General features: G+C 42.9%; 1 protein-coding gene across 6 annotated transcripts in view; it reads left to right on the plus strand.

Moving 5' to 3' along the window:
- The window catches only part of PDZD2 (PDZ domain containing 2), a 307,796-nt gene that overhangs the window by 278,572 nt on the left and 10,979 nt on the right, over positions 1 to 18,245 (plus strand). For all 6 annotated transcript variants that reach the window (XM_075932594.2, XM_075932596.2, XM_075932597.2 and 3 more), the window contains 5 exons: positions 1,358 to 2,175; positions 4,108 to 4,252; positions 6,331 to 9,784; positions 10,898 to 11,015; positions 15,732 to 15,833. In XM_075932594.2, the coding sequence (XP_075788709.2) occupies positions 1,358 to 2,175; positions 4,108 to 4,252; positions 6,331 to 9,784; positions 10,898 to 11,015; positions 15,732 to 15,833 (4,637 nt within the window). The remainder of the gene's footprint in view (positions 1 to 1,357; positions 2,176 to 4,107; positions 4,253 to 6,330; positions 9,785 to 10,897; positions 11,016 to 15,731; positions 15,834 to 18,245) is intronic.

An 18,245-nucleotide genomic window follows, 5' to 3' on the forward strand; every position in this document is an offset into this window, starting at 1 on the left:
CGCTATACAAAAATAGCTTGTATTATATCTATATGAGTATATAATGTATAGGGTTTTTTTTTTTAATAAGAAGGGTATGACTAGAATGTCTTAGACCACACAGTCTTTAGAACAGTGGTCACCAACCAGTAGATCAGGATCTCCTGGTAGATCTTGGAGTCTCTGACAGGGGATCCTGACTGGTTTGGCCAAAAGGCTCTCAAGTGCCAGCACTTCAGTTGCCCCTCCACCTATTGCTGTACACCCCCTGCCCTTTGACTTGGAGCTGCCTCCCACACCCTCGGGAGCTTCCTGCTTACTGTGAAGGGCAGGAGAGGGAGAAGAGGGGCACTGATGTCAAGGTGGTCCCCCTCCCACCTTTGGGAGCAGCACGGGACGGGGCACAACAGGACTTGGGAGGGAGTTTGCTGACTGCTTGTGGGAGTGGTGCAGGGCCAGGGCAGGGGTGAGCCTGTCTTAGCCCCACTGCACCACCATCCAGGAGCCACTTGAGGTAAACAGTGCCCAGTTGGAGCCCACATCTTGAAACCCTACCCCAGTCATGACCCCCCCCCTCCGGCACCCAAGCCCCTGCCCTAGCCCCGAGCATCCCTGCATCCAAACGCTGTCTCAGAGCCTACACCTAGACCCCTCCCCCCCCCCCGGACTCCAACTGCCTGTCCTAAGCTCAGCTCCGAGCCCCTCTCGCACTCCAAATCCCTTAATCGAAGACCAGAGCCTGCACCCCAGCCTGGTGAAAGTGAGGGAGGATGGGGGAGGGAGAGAGGATGGAGTGAGTAGGGGCGGGGCCTCAGAGAAGGGGCACAAAGGAGGCGGGGCCAGGGTATTTCAGTTTGAGGTAGATCGTGGATTGCACTTAAATTCAAAAAGTGATCTCATGGTTAAAAAGGTTAGAGACCCCTGCTTTAGAATGAAACCGATTGTGCTTGTGTTTTGTCTCTGAGCGTCTTTCTCTCTCTGTCTCTCACACTGTGAATCGATTAGGTCAGTTCTTTGCATAGATTTAAGCAGAATTGCAATGATTTTCTACTTTTTGAATTTAAAAAATAAATGTGTGTGGGATCCCTGTTCTTCTTGTGGGCACAGTCCTGGTTCAGAAGCAGGCTGAGAATAAAACCAGATATCAGTAAACACTGATAAATCAGGAGACCATCTTTCATCCCTAGTGCTGTTAACAGTAGGTACGCTTTAGAGAGTGAAAGATGTGGGAAAACAGCTCAACCTTTCTACACGGATACAGCAAAAATCCTCTGTTGCAACAAACATGTCTCTTTGTAAAGTGGCTGCTGTAGAATGCTCAGCACAAAACTAGTCAAATAAGCCCAATTAAAAATGTAATAAATTCTTTCTTTTCTAGCTGCTAAAGAAGGAGGAGTGAGCAAAGCAGATAGTCTTGCTTCACCAACCAGTGGAAAGTCACCTGGTCTTTTCAGCAAGCATGTGGAATCTGCCCAACTGGGAAGCCTTAATGGTAGCCCCACATCTGTTCGCAGCCCTCTGCAGAGGCAGAGAAGGGTTGTTTTCTATGATGGTGATGTGAGTGATGAGGATGATTTTGTCAAGCAAGAAGATGCCCACTTCCAAAGGGGCCAGCAGGACAGGAGCCAGACAAACACTGAGGAAGATTCTGCCATCATCATCACTTCTTCCGTTGAAGCTGACGATGAAGGCCAGGATGATGAATTGTCTCGACACACTGGAAGTAAGACAGCTACCCCTGTGTTCAACAGCTCCTTGATGTCTGAGGAGAGTGCCCTGGAGCAAATGACGGACTCTTCCTTCTTTCAAAACAAAGCACTCGATTACTCGGGTATGCCTGAGATTCCTCCTAGTAATCTGGGAGTGAAGGAGCTCCGAGAGGCACAGCTTGACTCTCTGAGATCCCCTAAACTAGAGCACAAAGCAGTCACAAGAGTAAAAAGTATGATGAGTGCTGAGTGCCGCAATCTTCCAAGGCAGAAAATCAAGGAGCACAGTTGTTGTCATAAGCCTCTTGCCAGGACACTTCCACACAGCAAAAAGACTGAACCACCCGACATCCCCAGGCAGAGCAGTGCTGAAACAATAAATCTGCTTCGGAATGAAGATGAATCATTTGGTCTGGATTTGGAAATCCAGACCACTCCCGTGAGAGTTGTGGTAACAGGTTTACGACCAGGCGGAGCTGCTGAAAGGGTAACATTTTAGAAATATGATTCATTTGTGGATGTTTATTCCTGGGTTTCTCTTTGTGGAGATTAATAGTTGATAAGTGAGACATTATACATGCATGCAAACAAGAGATTTACCTGCACTGGAAAAAATGAATGTCTCATTCCTTATCTTTCTAATATGCCATTAAACTAAATGTTTTAGAGACATATTCCTACCCCCATCTGATTTAAGCTTGAAAAAGGTAGCAAGAAAAAAATACCAAAATGAAATAAGACAGATTAGTAATTATTGTTTCAGGGCTCACTACCATTTTTCCACTTCACCAGAAACAAAAAGTTTATGTAAGGAAGAGAGTAATTTAGAAAAATAAAACATTCATGGTAAAATGTACATTGCTTATTAATAAGAAGGAATTGTATTGCAATTTAGGATGTAAACATTTTCTCCTATCTATCTATCTATCTATTTATTTATCTATCTATCTATCTATCTGCTTTGTATTTTATCTGCTTCTTACAGTGGGGATAATTTTATCTGCTTGATGTAGGTACTGAATGCTGACCTTAGGCAAATTGTTCAACTGTATGAAGAATTTTTGTGTGAACATGTGACATAGTGTTCTTAGCTGATTTAGTGAATCTTTACTGTGAGAGAGATGAATGGCAAAGTGGTTTGAACAGGGGTCTGAGTCATGATTCCTGAATCCTGTTCCTATTTCAACCACTGATTTACTATAGAACCATGGGATATATATTTAGCCAATACTAGCTCATTTTTTAAGGCACTGAAAAGATTCAGATTGGCTTAACGGGAGATGAGTACGGCCCCAAGTAACTAGTCAGATACCGAGAGGTGATAACTAGGAGGAAGCACTGCTTGGTGATATCCTAGAGAAACTGTGGTTCATTCAGCCAGAATATCTCTAAAGTGACCACAGCATCATCCTCACACTAATTTCTTTGGGAACCAAGAAACATCACCAATACCATCATTGACAGGTAGCTGGTCTCTGTGCTGAGTCACAAAGGCTGGGAGGGGCAGTGGCGGATATAAGGCAGGGCAAGCGGGGCAGCTGCCCCAGGCCCTGCACCGCAATAGGGGGCCCAAATGGCCATTTGAGCTGCTTGCTCCCGCGCGGCGGCCTGGCTGAGCGGCACAGAACTCAGCCGAGTGCCACAGCGGGAGGCAAAGGGCGGCGGGGCAGTGATGTACATGGCCGGGGGCGGGAGGCGAAGGGTGTGACAGAAGCTCCAGGTCCCGCCCCCTGGCGTGTACATCACCACCCCGCCCCCCTTTGCCTCCCGCTGTGGCGCTCGGTTGAGTTCTATGCCGCTCAGCTGGGACGCTGCACGGGGTCCAAACGGCCATTTGGGCTCCGCGAGTGAGAGGCAGGAGGGGGAGGAGAAAAAGAGAGTGAGGCAGGAGGAGAAGAGAAAGAAAGAGTGAGGTAGGAGGGGGAAGAGACTTAAATACAAATGAAAACTTTTAATGATTAATGCAGAATTTTGTTTAAGAATGACTTACAATATAATTAAAATAAAAATTATCCAACTAAATTAAGTTTCCATCAAATTTACCCAATTCACATTTAATGTGAAAATAGCCTTCAATTTGCGCTTTTGTTGCCTTTTTTTTTTCTATTTTTTCTCCAAAGGGGAGCCCCGCGAAATTGTGCTGCCCTGGGCCCCACAAAACTCTCATCCGCTTCTGGGGAGGGGAGGTTCATTTTGTCATCAGTTCCCCCACTTGCTAATCACAAAATGTGTCATTCTGTTCCTCACTGTATTTGTCTGTAAACTGAGTAAAGTAATGCCAGTGGCCTGCCTTCTGTAACCGCTGGGACCTGGGAGCATTGCTTGTAGAACATTTATACTTGTACCACAAGCTATGCGCTCTGCTCCTGTGAGAGAGCCTCTCGAGTATTTACATTCATTTATCTCTGGACCATATTAGGGATCTCCAGGAAAGCTGGCAGTAGGAGATGAGATTTTGTCCATCAACAGTATCCCACTCAGTGGAATGACATACCAGCAAATCTGTCTGTTCATACAGAATCTCCCCATGTCTGTTACACTAGATGTGCAAAAGGCAGTATCAGGTGAGAGCATTTTTTTACTCTTTCACTGTTTGTTTTGAATATGGTAAAAGCTTGATTAGGTGTTTTGCTGACCTGGCATCTAAGATAATTCAGAAAAAAGTGTGTGCGCATTTCATTACAGAATCAGACTTTGTCATTTATAACTTGGCATTATGAAGTGCTATTTTCTCACCTTTACAAAACATTTAAAGCTTATATTTAAAATAATAGCTCCAGAATATTTGACTAAAAGGATCTGAATATTTAGAGCAGCTTTCAACCTTCTAATTCAGAAGCAAATTAATTATGGAATTTAATTATGGAAGTATTAAAAAGGGTCACATGTGACATTTAAATTTGCAGTCAATGTCTTGTTGATAAATGACAAGTTAATTTGACTACGCATAAGATAGTCTTGAGCTTTTAAATGTTCTGATTCTTTTAGTCAATTCTGTCTCTGAAAATGTGGAGTTTAACTTGCATTTTGTGATCAGATAGTAAAATAATGAAATCCAGGTATTTCCTTAGAAAATCGGAAAGTTCTTATGCTCAGAAAGGAAGTATAAAATAGAAGTGCAGTGCTTGAATCTTGTTGAAATGGCTATTTGCATTTTAGCTGTAAAAGAGTTGTTTCTAATTTAGGTGAAAATGTTGATACCTAGTTATTCCCACTGAAAAGATTTATGCTTATCCTGCAGTATGCTTGTATCCACAATTTAAATGAATTATGCAGTGTGGCAAACAGTGGTTGAAAAGAACAGTAAATGTTACGCCTTCAGGAGCAGCACTACGTTTGGTTTTATCTTAGCTAAAATACACTCTTCTTTGTTCAGCTGTTAATTCTTAGAGGTCTAACTAGTTTCCAAATGAGTGATGCTTAGACACCAGCTGTTTTAAGGGTTTTCTGGCAGGCTGGGTGGTCCTGTTCCTAAATCCCTAGGCCAGGGCTGGGGAACCAGATCTAGCCCTCTGCTTAATTTAATCCATTTTGTGGCAAGTCTCCCAGTGTGGGCCAGAACCCCCAAGCCTTTCTACCTCCATGGGTCTGGAACATGAGCGCTGGCTAGCTGGAATGGGAAAAGCCCCGGTATACTGAGATGAGTGTGAGTGAGGTTGGTTGGTTTGGTGGTTGATGGTGGTTTTTTGGGGGAGGGGGTTAGTTTTTTTGGGGGGGAGGGTGTTTTTTTTTTGTTTTTGTTTTTTTGCGCTTCTCACCTAGATGCAGCTGAATGAGGCTTGCTTTTGCTTTTTACTTGTGTGTGGCCCCTGACCGAAAGAAGAGTCCCTACCTCTGCCCTAGTCTAGCCTGGGCATTGAGAGGATTCTGGCAGTAGACTTATAGGAGGCTGGCATTCTTCCTAAGAGAACCCTCTGTTTTGCCTGAAAACCCTTCCCAGTTCCTGTACACTTACTCCTTACGCAATCCACCTCTTTGCTGTCATCTGTGATGTATGTAAATGGGCAAACTGGGAGAGGCAGGAGAGTTAGAATGTGCGTGTGGATGAGTGGATGGAGTTCCGGGCAGTTAATAAATTGCTAGTGGGTGGGCTCAATGTCTGAGATGAAAGAGAAGATAACTTTACTCAGAGGCGTAACATGAAGCATATGCATGAGTCCTTGCAGGATCAGAGCCAAAGTAGTTATACATTTCACATCACTCAGTATCTAAGCACCTGTGATTAGTGCACTGGTTTTCAGGTATTCGGTGCAGTTTATTTCAGTCTAGTCCTGTATATTTCTCCTCTTTGTCGTAGGGTTAATGCAAAGGAACACAGCTAAGCCCAACTGGCTGTGTTCTTACACTTTAAAATGTAAATGGGATACTAACCATTAAAGTTAAGAATTAAACAAATCACAAGTACTAATTAAAAATGAGTTTCCCCCCTACCTACATTATCCTGATCCAGCTGGAATGTGATTATTTCTAGAAATTGTAAATTACAGGAAAAAAGAAGGGCAGCGCTATAGGGAAACATCTGTCCTGAATGTGTGTCTACTTTTGCAGCAAGAACACAGTATTGTGTGTGTAATATTCTATTAACATAACTAATGAGAGCTAAATGTTTGGTTTGATTTCCTTTCTTTTTACCTCGATACAGCTATGGACAAACTTACAAACCTCCGTCTGTCTTCAGGAACTGATGGTTCAGATCAGGCTGACCCTGGCAGTATCCTTGTTGGGGAAGAGGAAACCAGTTCTGGAAAATGTGAAGAGAAAACTTTGCAAAATGAGAATCCAAACAACGTCAAAAAGATAACAATGCTGCCACCTGATGCTGAGAGTGAAGAGGTGCAGGCAGGTCCCTCAGCGGTCAGCTGTGCCAAGGATGACACTGTGAGCCCAATCACTGATATTGATGACTTCGTAAGCAAATTGAATTCTTCAGAGGATAGAACTTCTCCGTCTCTACCGACAGTGGCAAGCCCCAGAGATGAGTGCCCTGTCGAGTGCAGTTGTGAAACAGAAGAAGGTTGTTCTACTAATTCTGAGCCAGATAGAGCACAGAAGGAGCTACATGAAAAAACTGTGAATTGTGTAGCTAACGCACAGGGGATTTGGGATTTAACGGTACTGGATTCCATGAATACAGGCAAACTTTTTACTGTGAATAAAAGCTGCTTAAATAACTATTCTAGAAATTTTAGTAGTCTAAGTGTAGATGATTTGCCTTCAGCAGACACCATGGAAGATACAAGAAATGAGCCATTTCCAAAATCTATGTATGGTGCTGCAGAGGATTCCCATTCAGACTCGGAATCTGTCACCGAAGCCCCAGACGCTGCTGGCGAGGTTTTGCTCTTACCATCAGCTGATAGTAAATCCTCTGAAACATGCCATGTTACAGAGTCAGATGAGGAGCAAATTGAAATTTGCTGCATGAATAATGAGCCACAACATTCCATTCGGGAGCATCTGCAGCTCATGTCTCCTGGAAGTGTATTCCATCATTCCTCACCATCCTCTCATGTGGCAGAAGTTGTACAAACAGAGAGCTGTGGTTCATTGGATACAAACAATGACAAAGCTCCACTTATACTGGAAGATCAATGTAATTCAATTCCACATATCCCACAACATTTAAATGTTGTTCCTGCTGTTCCTGTGCATGCTTTTCCCTCAGTTTCAATTCCAGATGAAGATGCCCTAAAACCTCCATTGGGTATTCATCCAGTTAACTCCTTCCACAACCACAGTGCCTTAAGTACAGAAGACAGAATGGACGTGGAGAGCAATGACAAATTTGTGAAGCCATGCGAGTCTTCCAAAGACAATTTGGATTTGCAGAGCAAAACTGAGAGTTTCTGCACTGCTGGAAACATGAATGGCTTGGAAAATAATTTGCTGGACAAAGAACATGATAAAGAACAAGGATCTACATTTGAAAGTGAACTAGTGGCTTCTGAGGGAAAGGTTAGTAATCATTCTGCTTTGACAAAGAAAGAAACAAACAGTTTGGCTAATTTGAATAAAGCAGATAGCAATCGCATGGACTCTTTATCACAAAGATCAACGCACACGTCCAGGTCACCCACTCCTACTAAATCAAAAGATCTAAGTAAGACTAGTACTAGCCATGACTTGTCAGGGAAAAATGAAAAAGTGAATGGTGTGCCATTGGGAAGGAGTTCTAATGCAAAAATCCAAAGCTGCAGCAGAAACTCCAGCAAAGGAGTAACAGTACTGCAGAGCCCAACCTCACAGAAAAAATCACATAGTGAAATTAAAGCCATGGCCCAAAGGACTATTGTGGAAACTATTTTAAATAGCCAGAGAGCCAAAACAGGACCAAAGCTAAAGGGCCTCACTATTAAAAGTAAAACAAAGGCAAATTCAGAAGCTCCAAGCTTTAGTCCTGCAAAAGCTGGTGGGACTGATCAGAGAAGAACTTCAGTTTCTCCACAGCTGTCACCCAAGCTTCCAGGAAAGAAAGTCTCTGTGTCCCGTCACCTGCCCACAAACATGGAACCTGGCAAGGGCATTCCACCAGTCTGCAAGACTCTGAAATCTGAGCAAGAAACGAAACCCTCTCTCGCTGTACCTGAAGACGTGTCACCACACAGCAGCCCAGAGGAGAGCAGTGAAAAGCAATCCAGGGGCAATGGTGAAATAAGCATTGCTAGGGAAGTGGCGCACCAGAGAGCAGGTGAAAAACAAAAAGAGAGACAGGCTTCAGAGCAGCACCATGTGTATAATGAAAAGGGAATTGAGATGAGTACTAGTGATTCCAAAGCTAAGGAAGTCTGTAACAGTGGTGCCTCCTCATTCTGTTCTCCCCCAGTTCAGCAGGAGCAGCCAGAAGGCCAGGAAATCCAACGCACATTCATTGAGGTGAGATTATCCTCCTTCTTTTCCTCCCCAGCACCATCCTCGCAGCGGCTGCTGTTGGAAAAGTCAGAAGCTGCCAATACAACAGAGGAGATGGAGGATGGCCAGTGTTTCACTCAGGTAAAGGATGGGGATGGAAATCTGCACAATGCAGCCAAAACTGTGACAAGGACTTACTCAATGCCAGTCCAGTTGTCGAGTCATTTGAGAGAGGACAGTAATGTAATAGATGTTTCAGCACACCCAGTGCAAAGTGTTCAGAGCAATATTACAGGGATGCTAAAAATTGTCCATCTCAGGGTGCTGAATGGCCAGGGCACCCAGAATGGAAAAGAACAAATAAGCACTTCCCAAAGTGTCCAGAAACCAACTCTGGAGCAGCTCTCTTTAGCTAACACAAATAGCTGCCCTGCCCCAGATAAACTAAAAGCTTTCAAGAGAAATTACTATTACTATGAATTGAACTGGCCACAGGAATCTACCTCATCTTTCTCTGTGAAACAGAGGATCAAATCTTTTGAGAATCTGGCAAATTTCGATAGACCAGTTGTTAAAGCTATAGACATACATTCAGCCTCTATGAGTTCTAAACCACATGTCGGCCGACGATCTTCTAGTGGGATAGCCTCCATAAGCACTACCAGCACACATGATGCAGTGCAGACATTGAGACGAAGTTTGAGTTCATGCAGCGACAATCAAAGTCCAACATACGCTCAGAAATCACAAACAAATGTAATCTTAACTCACGTGCAGCAGAATTCAGTAGACAGCAGCAAAGACGACATTCATTTAAAGAAAAGCCAGGGTGAACACACTTCAGGAGAGCCCCGTGTCTCATCACCCACTGCACCGCACCTCCGAAGAAGCAGGGGTTGTAGCAGGCAGTCACTGTCCCGCATGAAGCTCCGAGAGCTCAGAGCATTGAGCATGCCGGATCTTGACAAGCTGTGCAATGAGGACTTCTCGGTGGAACCCAAGGCCACCCATTTCAAAACCGAACTGGAAATTACACCCCGGAAATCACTTGGCCTGCCTGTTGAAAACATTTTAAATCCGAATGCATCTTCTGCCCCCTCTAACTTTGCAAAACTGAATCATCTATGTTCTAAAAGGAGCAGTCCTTGTAATAGTGGCTCTGGGACTCCTGGGTCAGCATCTGATGAAGATATAACACATGACTGTTCCCCGGATAGGAAGCCATCAGAAAAAAGCTGGTCTATCAGGTTAGTTTAATGCTCTGTGGTTTTTAATTTAAAAAGCATTTCCTAAACTATTGTTCTTGTCATTCCTGCAGTCTTTTCTTGGGCAAAACTTCCAGTTATGTAGAACCTAATTGCAAATCCATTGAGGTTCATTGCATTTGAGCACAATGGCTTTAGATCGAGTCCTCGCTCTATCAGCTGGACACAGGGTTTCTCATGCTTTATTTTAGAAAAGTATTGTGGATTATGGCCATTTGGTGATAAACATGACTGTATTTCAGTCCTGATTGAAATGCCCTGCATAAAACAGGCTGGATGTGCAGAGGGCTTTTTAGATGTTCCTGAGTACCCTCCACATCTAATTAGATCAAGGCTCTGAAATGAAGCCATTGGGATTTTAGGGTGTTGAGTAGTTTAGAAGAGACATTTCATGTTTCCTTCCTTTCCCATCTCTCTAGCTCTTTCACTCTTTTCCTCTCCTTTAACATTATTATTATTATTATTATTATTTATGAAGAGAGAACTGCTGTCCTGGCTCACCTTAGTTGGAAGCCTGTCATTGTAGTCCACGTTTCCCAACATGGCAATTGCTGAGCTCACTGACACTCAATTTTTAAAAGAATTGGCTTTATCCTAGGTTGTTGTTAAAATCTTTAAGAAAGATATAGGGCTTGGTTTCCAAGCCTATTTAAAATTGGTGTCCCTTTTTGCACTGACAGTAAACGGCATTTTGACACTTAACTGCGTGATTTGTGTGTGCAATCAGACATAGCACATAGGTGTGAGAGCTAGGGGACCTGTGGGAGCAGCAACACCTTCTGCCTTCAAGGAGATACCATTATATAGCAGGCTCACAGTTTAGTTCAGTGGCTCACAGCACCCTCATTATACAAATTGTTCCAGCCCTCCTAGCAATCAGATATGTAAATTGCCTAAAATGAAGGTGCTATAATCGTGGGCACATCTGAAAATCCTTCTTTCACCTTATTTAAAGAAATAAAAGTAACAGAAGTGGAGAAATAAAGCCCAGGAAATTGATGCTAATGTGAAATATACTGTATTATTGAGACCTATCCTTTCATTCTTACAGAAATACAATGCTGCATTTTACATTTATGTATATATTATTTTTAGCTTGGATCAGCTATTAGTCTCAACCTTGGACCAGCAGAAATTGCAATCTGTTTTATCATCAGTAAAGGCAAAATGTGATATCATTACAGTGCTCCAAGAAGTCAAAGAACAAGCAGAGGTAAGAAACAAAAGATCCAAACTTAAAACCGCTAGCTACATTTTAGTTGTTGATGTAAATAAATTCTTTTTTACTACAAGTTAAGATCCATACATCCAGTAGCCTCATTCTTTGATAACCTATCACCATTGATGGCACCACTGGTTACCCCTAATTTTGTGCTTAAGAATGTCTGCCAGAAATTCATGCTGTACATTTGAAGGGCGCTTTTCAAATGACCATGATGAAGAGTATTACCGGCATGCTTCTCTAATGTGAAAGTGATTTGTGATCCACAGTGAAAAGGGCTACTCTGCAAATCGGTCGATGGAGCATGCCTCTGTGTCAGACACTACCAGAGCTTAGAACACCTTTGAGCTTACAAGTAGCTCGAGGTTGACTGTTAATCAACCATTCGGCTCAAACCAAGTTCTCAGCCAAATACAAAATACTGCTCTACACTGTTTCCAGAAGTTCCTATTTTTTTTTTTTTTTTTTTACCATTAAAGGCTATGAAAACAGAATAATCTTGTTTGAAAGGAGCACTGGCAGTATGGAAGCAACACGAAACACAGTTGCTCAGGACACCCAAAGTTCCTAAAGGCTCCTGGCTCCTCTGTGTTCTCTGTCTGGTCCACAGAGGCCAGTCACTGTTGAGGCCTCCAAAGTGGAATTGTTGCAAGTTTAATGTGCATGTTCACTTATGTGTGTGGGCTCACATGGCAAAGACCACACTAGAGGAGTTGAGTATGACATGTGCTCCATATCACCTGCTGGTGAGGTAGATTTGGAAAGTTTCTGAAGTTTATTTGTGAAGGTTCCAGTTTCAAATATGACATGGGATAAGGGGAACCAGAATGACTTGGTTTTATCTCTTTCCCATGACAGCCTAGTTAAAACTTGTGAGTCGCCAGAGTGAGGTGGACTCAGGTGAGTTTGGCAGCTTTTCAAGAAATACTGGATTTTACTCGTGACCAAAAATAATTAAATGTACTTTCAAGTATTTTAAATGGAATGTTAGAGAGATTATTTATTCATGCCAATTTTTGAAATCTGAGAACTCAAATATTTATAAAACTGAATGCTTTTTGGAAGGCACTCTAAGTAGTTTCTCAAATTCACCCTTTCGGACAATATGGCACATATGCTGGAAAACTTTATTCTGGTCACATATTGGATTTAAGCCTGCAATCAGGTAGTTCTTCAGAATTATATAAACTCTTAAATATGATGTAAGTGTTTCTGGACAGAGATTGTGTCTTCCTTTCTGTCTGTGCAGGGCTGAATTTACTGCTAGCGTTCAATCACAGTGAGGCCAATTAACCTTTGGAACAGTTTACCAAGAGTTGTGGTGGATTCTCCAGCACTGGTCATTTTGAAATTAAATTAGGAAAATATTTTAAGAGAAATATTTTAGTTCAAAAGGAATTGTTATGGGGAAGTTCTCTGGCTTGTGGGATGCTGGAGTTCAGACTGGCTGATAACAGGGCTTCATTGGAAGCTTTGAATCTGTAAGTATTAGGAAAATAAAAGAAAAAGAAAACATGGAAACGTAACTATTGTGCATGGTTTATTATTCTTATTCTTAAGTGATAGAACTGAGACCAGAGACCTGAGCTCCTTCCATGTGCCACTGGTTTTCTCTGTGACTTTGGGCAAGGCAGTTAGAGCCCAATCTGTTGAGAGGGAGACTTTGGGATGTTGAGGATGAGCAGCACCTCACAAGATCAGGAACCCAAATGCTTCGTGCCTCAGTTTCCTCATTGGTAATATAGGGCTTTTAATAATTATGGCCTCATAGGGGAGGTTGTGAGCTGATTAATGGATGCCTGTAAAGCACAACTGGCTCATCAGCTGTAAGATATTACAGTATGCTATGCCCTTTTGGAGGGTATCTATGCAAAGCAAAGAGATGACAAACCACCCTCCCTTAACCCATCGAGCTTGCTTTTGCTGAGGCGAGAGTTTGGCAGCTGGGCCAAAAGGAAATGCTTGTGTTTTGGAAAAGGAGATAATGTTTCGATGGCGTATATGCCTGGACTGGGATGCTTGGTCCTAGGAGAAGCTGAGAAGTGAGTGTGCAGGTGACATCAGAACAGCAGGTGGGCGAAACGATAGCTGCATCCAGGCAGGGCTATATGACAGAACATGACACAGAAGTAAGGGCTGATGTGCAGCCACATATGTACCATGTGCACAGGATAGCTGGATAATGTTACCATGCAATCCCATCCACTTAGCACACTGTGCTGAGGGCCATTCTGGATTTTAGTGTTTGTCATTTATAATTATTGTACTTGTCCATTTTCTCATTCAGCTTAACAGCCTGCTGCTCTGATGTAAACCGGCTGGTCACAGCGGGATGCCCTTCACACAAGGGTAATCCTCCAAAGACCATTGAATTGGCACCAAACACCCAGAGTATGGCCAAAAATCAGGCCCGTTCTGTTTACAGTGCAATCCTTAACAGTGTTTGTATCCCCTGTGCCTTTCAGATCAGAGCTATAATTTGAAAGACAACCCTCTGTGTTAAACACATTTTCAGTCCAGTGAGCTAAATATGTCAGTTAATGGTAAATAGATTAAACTGTGTCCGGGCTCATTTCAAATGAGATGCCATTAATTTAAGCATTGGCAGTTCTTGGAAATGCTTAAAGCTGGACGTGAGCCAAGGTGAGATGCTGCTTTACAGTGTCAATGCCTGATGATTTGCAGCAGGCCTAGTTAATATCTTGTTACTGCCATCAGGCTGTTGTTTATTGTCTTATTTATTCTTGAAGATGACTATACAGGCTATTCATAACAGAACCTCTTTCACCCTATTAACCGATGAAAGCAAGACACCCAACTTGAAAGACTTAACAGTGTCCTCCAGCATAGCAAACTGTGGTCTGGCAGTGGCTTCACTATTTCAGTTCACAAGCCACATTCAGCCCTGGTGTAAGCAGCTGTCACTCTGGTATACAATCCGCCTCTTTATACTGAGACTGAATTCAGCCTAACCTCTCAGCTCTTTGCTGGATGTGAAATGGAACGGTCCTTGTGGTACATGACATTCTAGTGGTGTCAAGCCTGGCTTCTTGCACATCCCATATTGTAATACAGAACATAGATTGTTTTTATTTGAAAGTGTGCTCAAAGATGATTAAGGGTGTTCAAGGGCTGATTATCCTTGATTGTGTCGATCAGATTCAATCAAGAGAACAAAGGTTCAAACGGTTCCCAAGCACGCAATCACAACCTACACTTTAAGTCAACTGAAAGAGAAAACAAGCTGATCTCCTTCACTCAGTTTCAAACTCCCCCTATTCTCTAGCTCCCCTTGATGGATGCACTGGAAGGAAAATACAGTGCATCACAGTCCTCCTTAGCATATTGCACAAAACCATAGTAGACTGGATGGCTCTGGGTTTGGCAGTAGGATGCTTTTATTTAATGGTCACTGGCTTGAATTCTGCCTTGGTCAGGAATGGCTGGCAGTTGATACCAGTCGGTGGCTGGATTTATGTACAACCAGTTGGTCTCGTGCACAGTATTGGTTGGCAGCGCTAAAGTGTGCCTGGACTTCAATCCCGGGATATGATTGCCACTCAAGGCAACATACCTGAGCCAGTTTAATCTAGCGCACTTAGATCCTGAAGCAGTGAAGACACGCCAGCATGAATGTCATCATGGACTGTACAAAACATGTACTTACTCATGGCGATAAGCCTTGCTGCAGCTCATGCTGCTGTGGCTTTGTTATTCCATGGCCTGAGTTAGAGAGATTCCCTCCCAGGGATTGCAGTGTGGACATACTCTTCATAGAAGAGAGTCCAAGGGCTGAACAGATGCAGAATTTGAACTATTGCTGCAGATGATGCATTTAGGGTGGAATGAGGCTGCCGGGACATTGTCTTAGATTCAGAGTCTAAGACCAGGAGAGTCCTGCTGCAATCAACTAGTCTGACCTTCAAGGTTGCAGTCAGCCAGCTGCAGTGGTCAGGAAGAGATTCCTTACCCTTGTGTTTGGGGGGAGAGAGGACATAATCTGCGTCCTCTAATGTATCAGGGGTGGTCACAGCTGCAGAGGGGACATTTAAGGGATGGGCCAAAGCTTTGGGATAGCACTAAGGCTTTTTAATCATTTCCCTTTCATTGCAGGAGCCTTGGGCACAGGCATACTAGAGTCACTTCTATTCTTTGCCTGTGATAACACAGTCAAGTCTCCCATAGGTTATAAAACTTGGGTCTAATGTTGGGGTTTGTGTGAGTGTGGGGTGGTACTGGTGGCCTGTGCTATACAAGATGTCAGACTGATCTGGTGACTCCTTCAACATTATGGCTGTGAGCTTCCAGATCCAGAGGACTTCCCTGAATTAATTCCTGTTTTAACTAGAGAACATCTTAGAACATCCAATCTTTGTTTACTGCTAAATATGTGTGCCTTATTTCTAGTCTGAATTTGTCTGGCTTCAACTTCCAGCCTTCAGCTCTGGTTACATCTCCGTTTGCTTGATGGAAGGATCCCCTGTTACTGCCTTGTGAGAGAGCCTGCACTGCTGCTGCTCACGCGCTACCTTTTGTGTAAATAAACACTGGACTTCAATCTGACTCCTTTCATAAGAACATTCACTTTTTTAAAACTGCAAATTCAAGTTGGAGTAGTGTGTGTGTGCTGGGAATCTTTACCTCCTTGTGGATTTTTGTCTTGATCTTTGGCTTTTTGTCCCCCTCCCCCTGCTGTTCTTTTATTAGAGCAAAGAAGATGCTTATTTTGTAGTCTTGAATAAAGAAGAAGGTGCTGGCCTGGGATTTAGTGTCGCTGGAGGGATAGATCTGGAGCAGAAATCTATCATAGTAAGTGATGACTGCAAATCTTTTTCAGCAAAATTGACTGCAAGTCAAGCTAGAAATTAGATCAAGTGTTCATCTAGCTCGTCTCCCTGCAAGGCAGTGTGAGTCATAAACCAGTGACTTTGAGAGGCTGCTGAATGTATCATGAAATGAGATAAGGAAGTGTTGAGGAGAAAAATAAGTTAATGCAATATTTTTATCCCTGAAGATAGGTGTCAATTACATTTTCAAACTAGATTTAAAAGTGCTTCTTAGATTAATATGTATTAATCTACTGGTTTGACTGAATCAGAGTCCCAAGAGATATAAATAAAATCCCACATACAGTAAGTGTAACCTTTTGTAGGTAGTTTCCAGTCTTGGAACTTTTGTGATAAAAATTTTCAGTTATGGAATGTTTTTGTAAACCTCAGCATGGCTCTTTCAGACTGAGGCAAATCTTCTGGATTTTGCTTCACAAGGTTCTTTTGGTGACAAGTGAAAACTAATTATAATTAACCAAAGTGTTGGAGCATAAGCTTTCGTGGGCAAAGACCCATTTCATCAGATGCATGTTGTGCATCTGACGAAGTGGGTCTTTGCCCACGAAAGCTTATGCTCCAACACTTTGGTTAGTCTATAAGGTGCCACAGGACTCCTCGCCGCTTTTGCAGATTCTGACTAACATAGCTACCTCTCTGATACTAATTATAATTATTATTTATAAGGAACTTTTAAACCAAGGACATTGTAACAGCCATTAAATGATATTGGGGAGTAAAAACCTGATTCCAAACAACTGGAATGTTATCAAAAAGTAGAACCAGTAAGAGAGAGGAGGAAAAAAAGAACCAGAGTGACATGTAGCAAGCCCCCGGAAGTAGAGAAGCTTTTAGATTCCACATTGGGAGGATGAAGCCATTAGCTGCTGAGAGGAAGAGGAGGGCATGCCTCAGCCATTGGGCCACAGTGACAGTCATAGAACATTGCCTCATATGAGACCAGGTTCCTTTCTTATTGAATTCAGTATTAAAACTCCCATTGATTTGAGTGGGAGCAGGAGCAGGCTCTGCAAGGGTGATAGAGCACATGTTGGAATGAAGTGAAAAATAACTAGAGAAAAATGCACCCAATAGTCCATTTTTAAGCCCAAAAAACATCTCTGCTGGGTAGGGTATTATTAAAGGGGTTTAATTTTAATCCAAATGGACATCAATATGATAATATCTCCAGCTGCACCCCTACCTGTAGAGCTTTACATATGCATGATAGCACCTGCATTTTCCCCCAAGCTTTCTGCTTGGGCTTTTGGTCAGCATTGCCTCCTTATGTATCTCCCCTTTGAGAGCAATGTCCTTCCTTCAAGACACTGAGCCTAAACACAGCTGCAGTTAATTAGCTCCTTGCAGGGGAATGCTCTTTCCACTGCCTCTGAAACCTGCCTGGAAATATTAGCCTCTGAAACCTGCAGTTCTTTAGCAGGGCCTCCTCCTGGGGATTGCCTTGGGGTAAGATGCAGGAAGGCATTGGAATTTTCTCTGGGGGTTATCCAAAAGACTTGCACACTGTCATCAGTGCCAGAGAATCTGAAATATCCTGAGATAAGCATTTAGAATTCTACTCTCAAATTCACAGCACGAAAGGTCCCATTGCTCTGGACCTTCATGAAAAGAAGTATATAACAGTGCTAATAGCTGTGTGGTATCTTGTAAGTAAGTCTTTCAAAATCCAGCCTTGCTCCTTTCAGGCCATTTTCTTCTATCGTTTACACCAGTGCAAATCACTCTATTGGAGCTCAAGGAGTTACTCTGGGTTTTCCTTACTCTTCGCTGCCCTCTAGAATATTTCAGATTTACAAGATAAAAAATAGTTGCCCAACCAAAAAGGCCATTGAATATGTGATGGTGAATGCAGTACTGGAACAGCCAAAACATCAAAAACAGGCACTTGAAGCTGCACCTGTGACCACGTAAGAGCCGATGTAAAATGCAGTCACATCTGCCACTACTACTCAGTGCCCATCTACCAAGTGCTTAGCTACTTCTTTGTGCCCAATCCTGCAGACATGTTAACCTGGCATAGTGCTTGGGACTCGTCTTAGAAACAAAGGACTGAAAGAGGCTTCCTGGGTCATTGAGTCCAGTCCTTTCCTTTAGAAAGGAGCCCTGTTATACAGTGCCATTCATAAATTTATCACGCTCTATCTTAAAATTAGTTGGGTTGCTTTGCCCCCATATTTCTATTGGACGGCTCCTTTGATGGTTAGAAACCTCCTTTAGTTTTCAGCCTAAATTTATTCAGGTCCTGTTTATATCCATTTATTCTTGTCCCATCATTGTCCTTGAGCTTTAATAACTCTTCTCGTCCCAGTGTTTATCCCCTGATTTAGTTATGGAATGTAGTCAGATTCAAGCACTTGTAATCCCCTCTTTTAAA

The sequence above is a fragment of the Pelodiscus sinensis genome, chromosome 6, assembly GCF_052426305.1.
Source record: "Pelodiscus sinensis isolate ZL-2025 chromosome 6, ASM5242630v1, whole genome shotgun sequence".
NCBI lineage: Eukaryota > Metazoa > Chordata > Testudines > Trionychidae > Pelodiscus > Pelodiscus sinensis.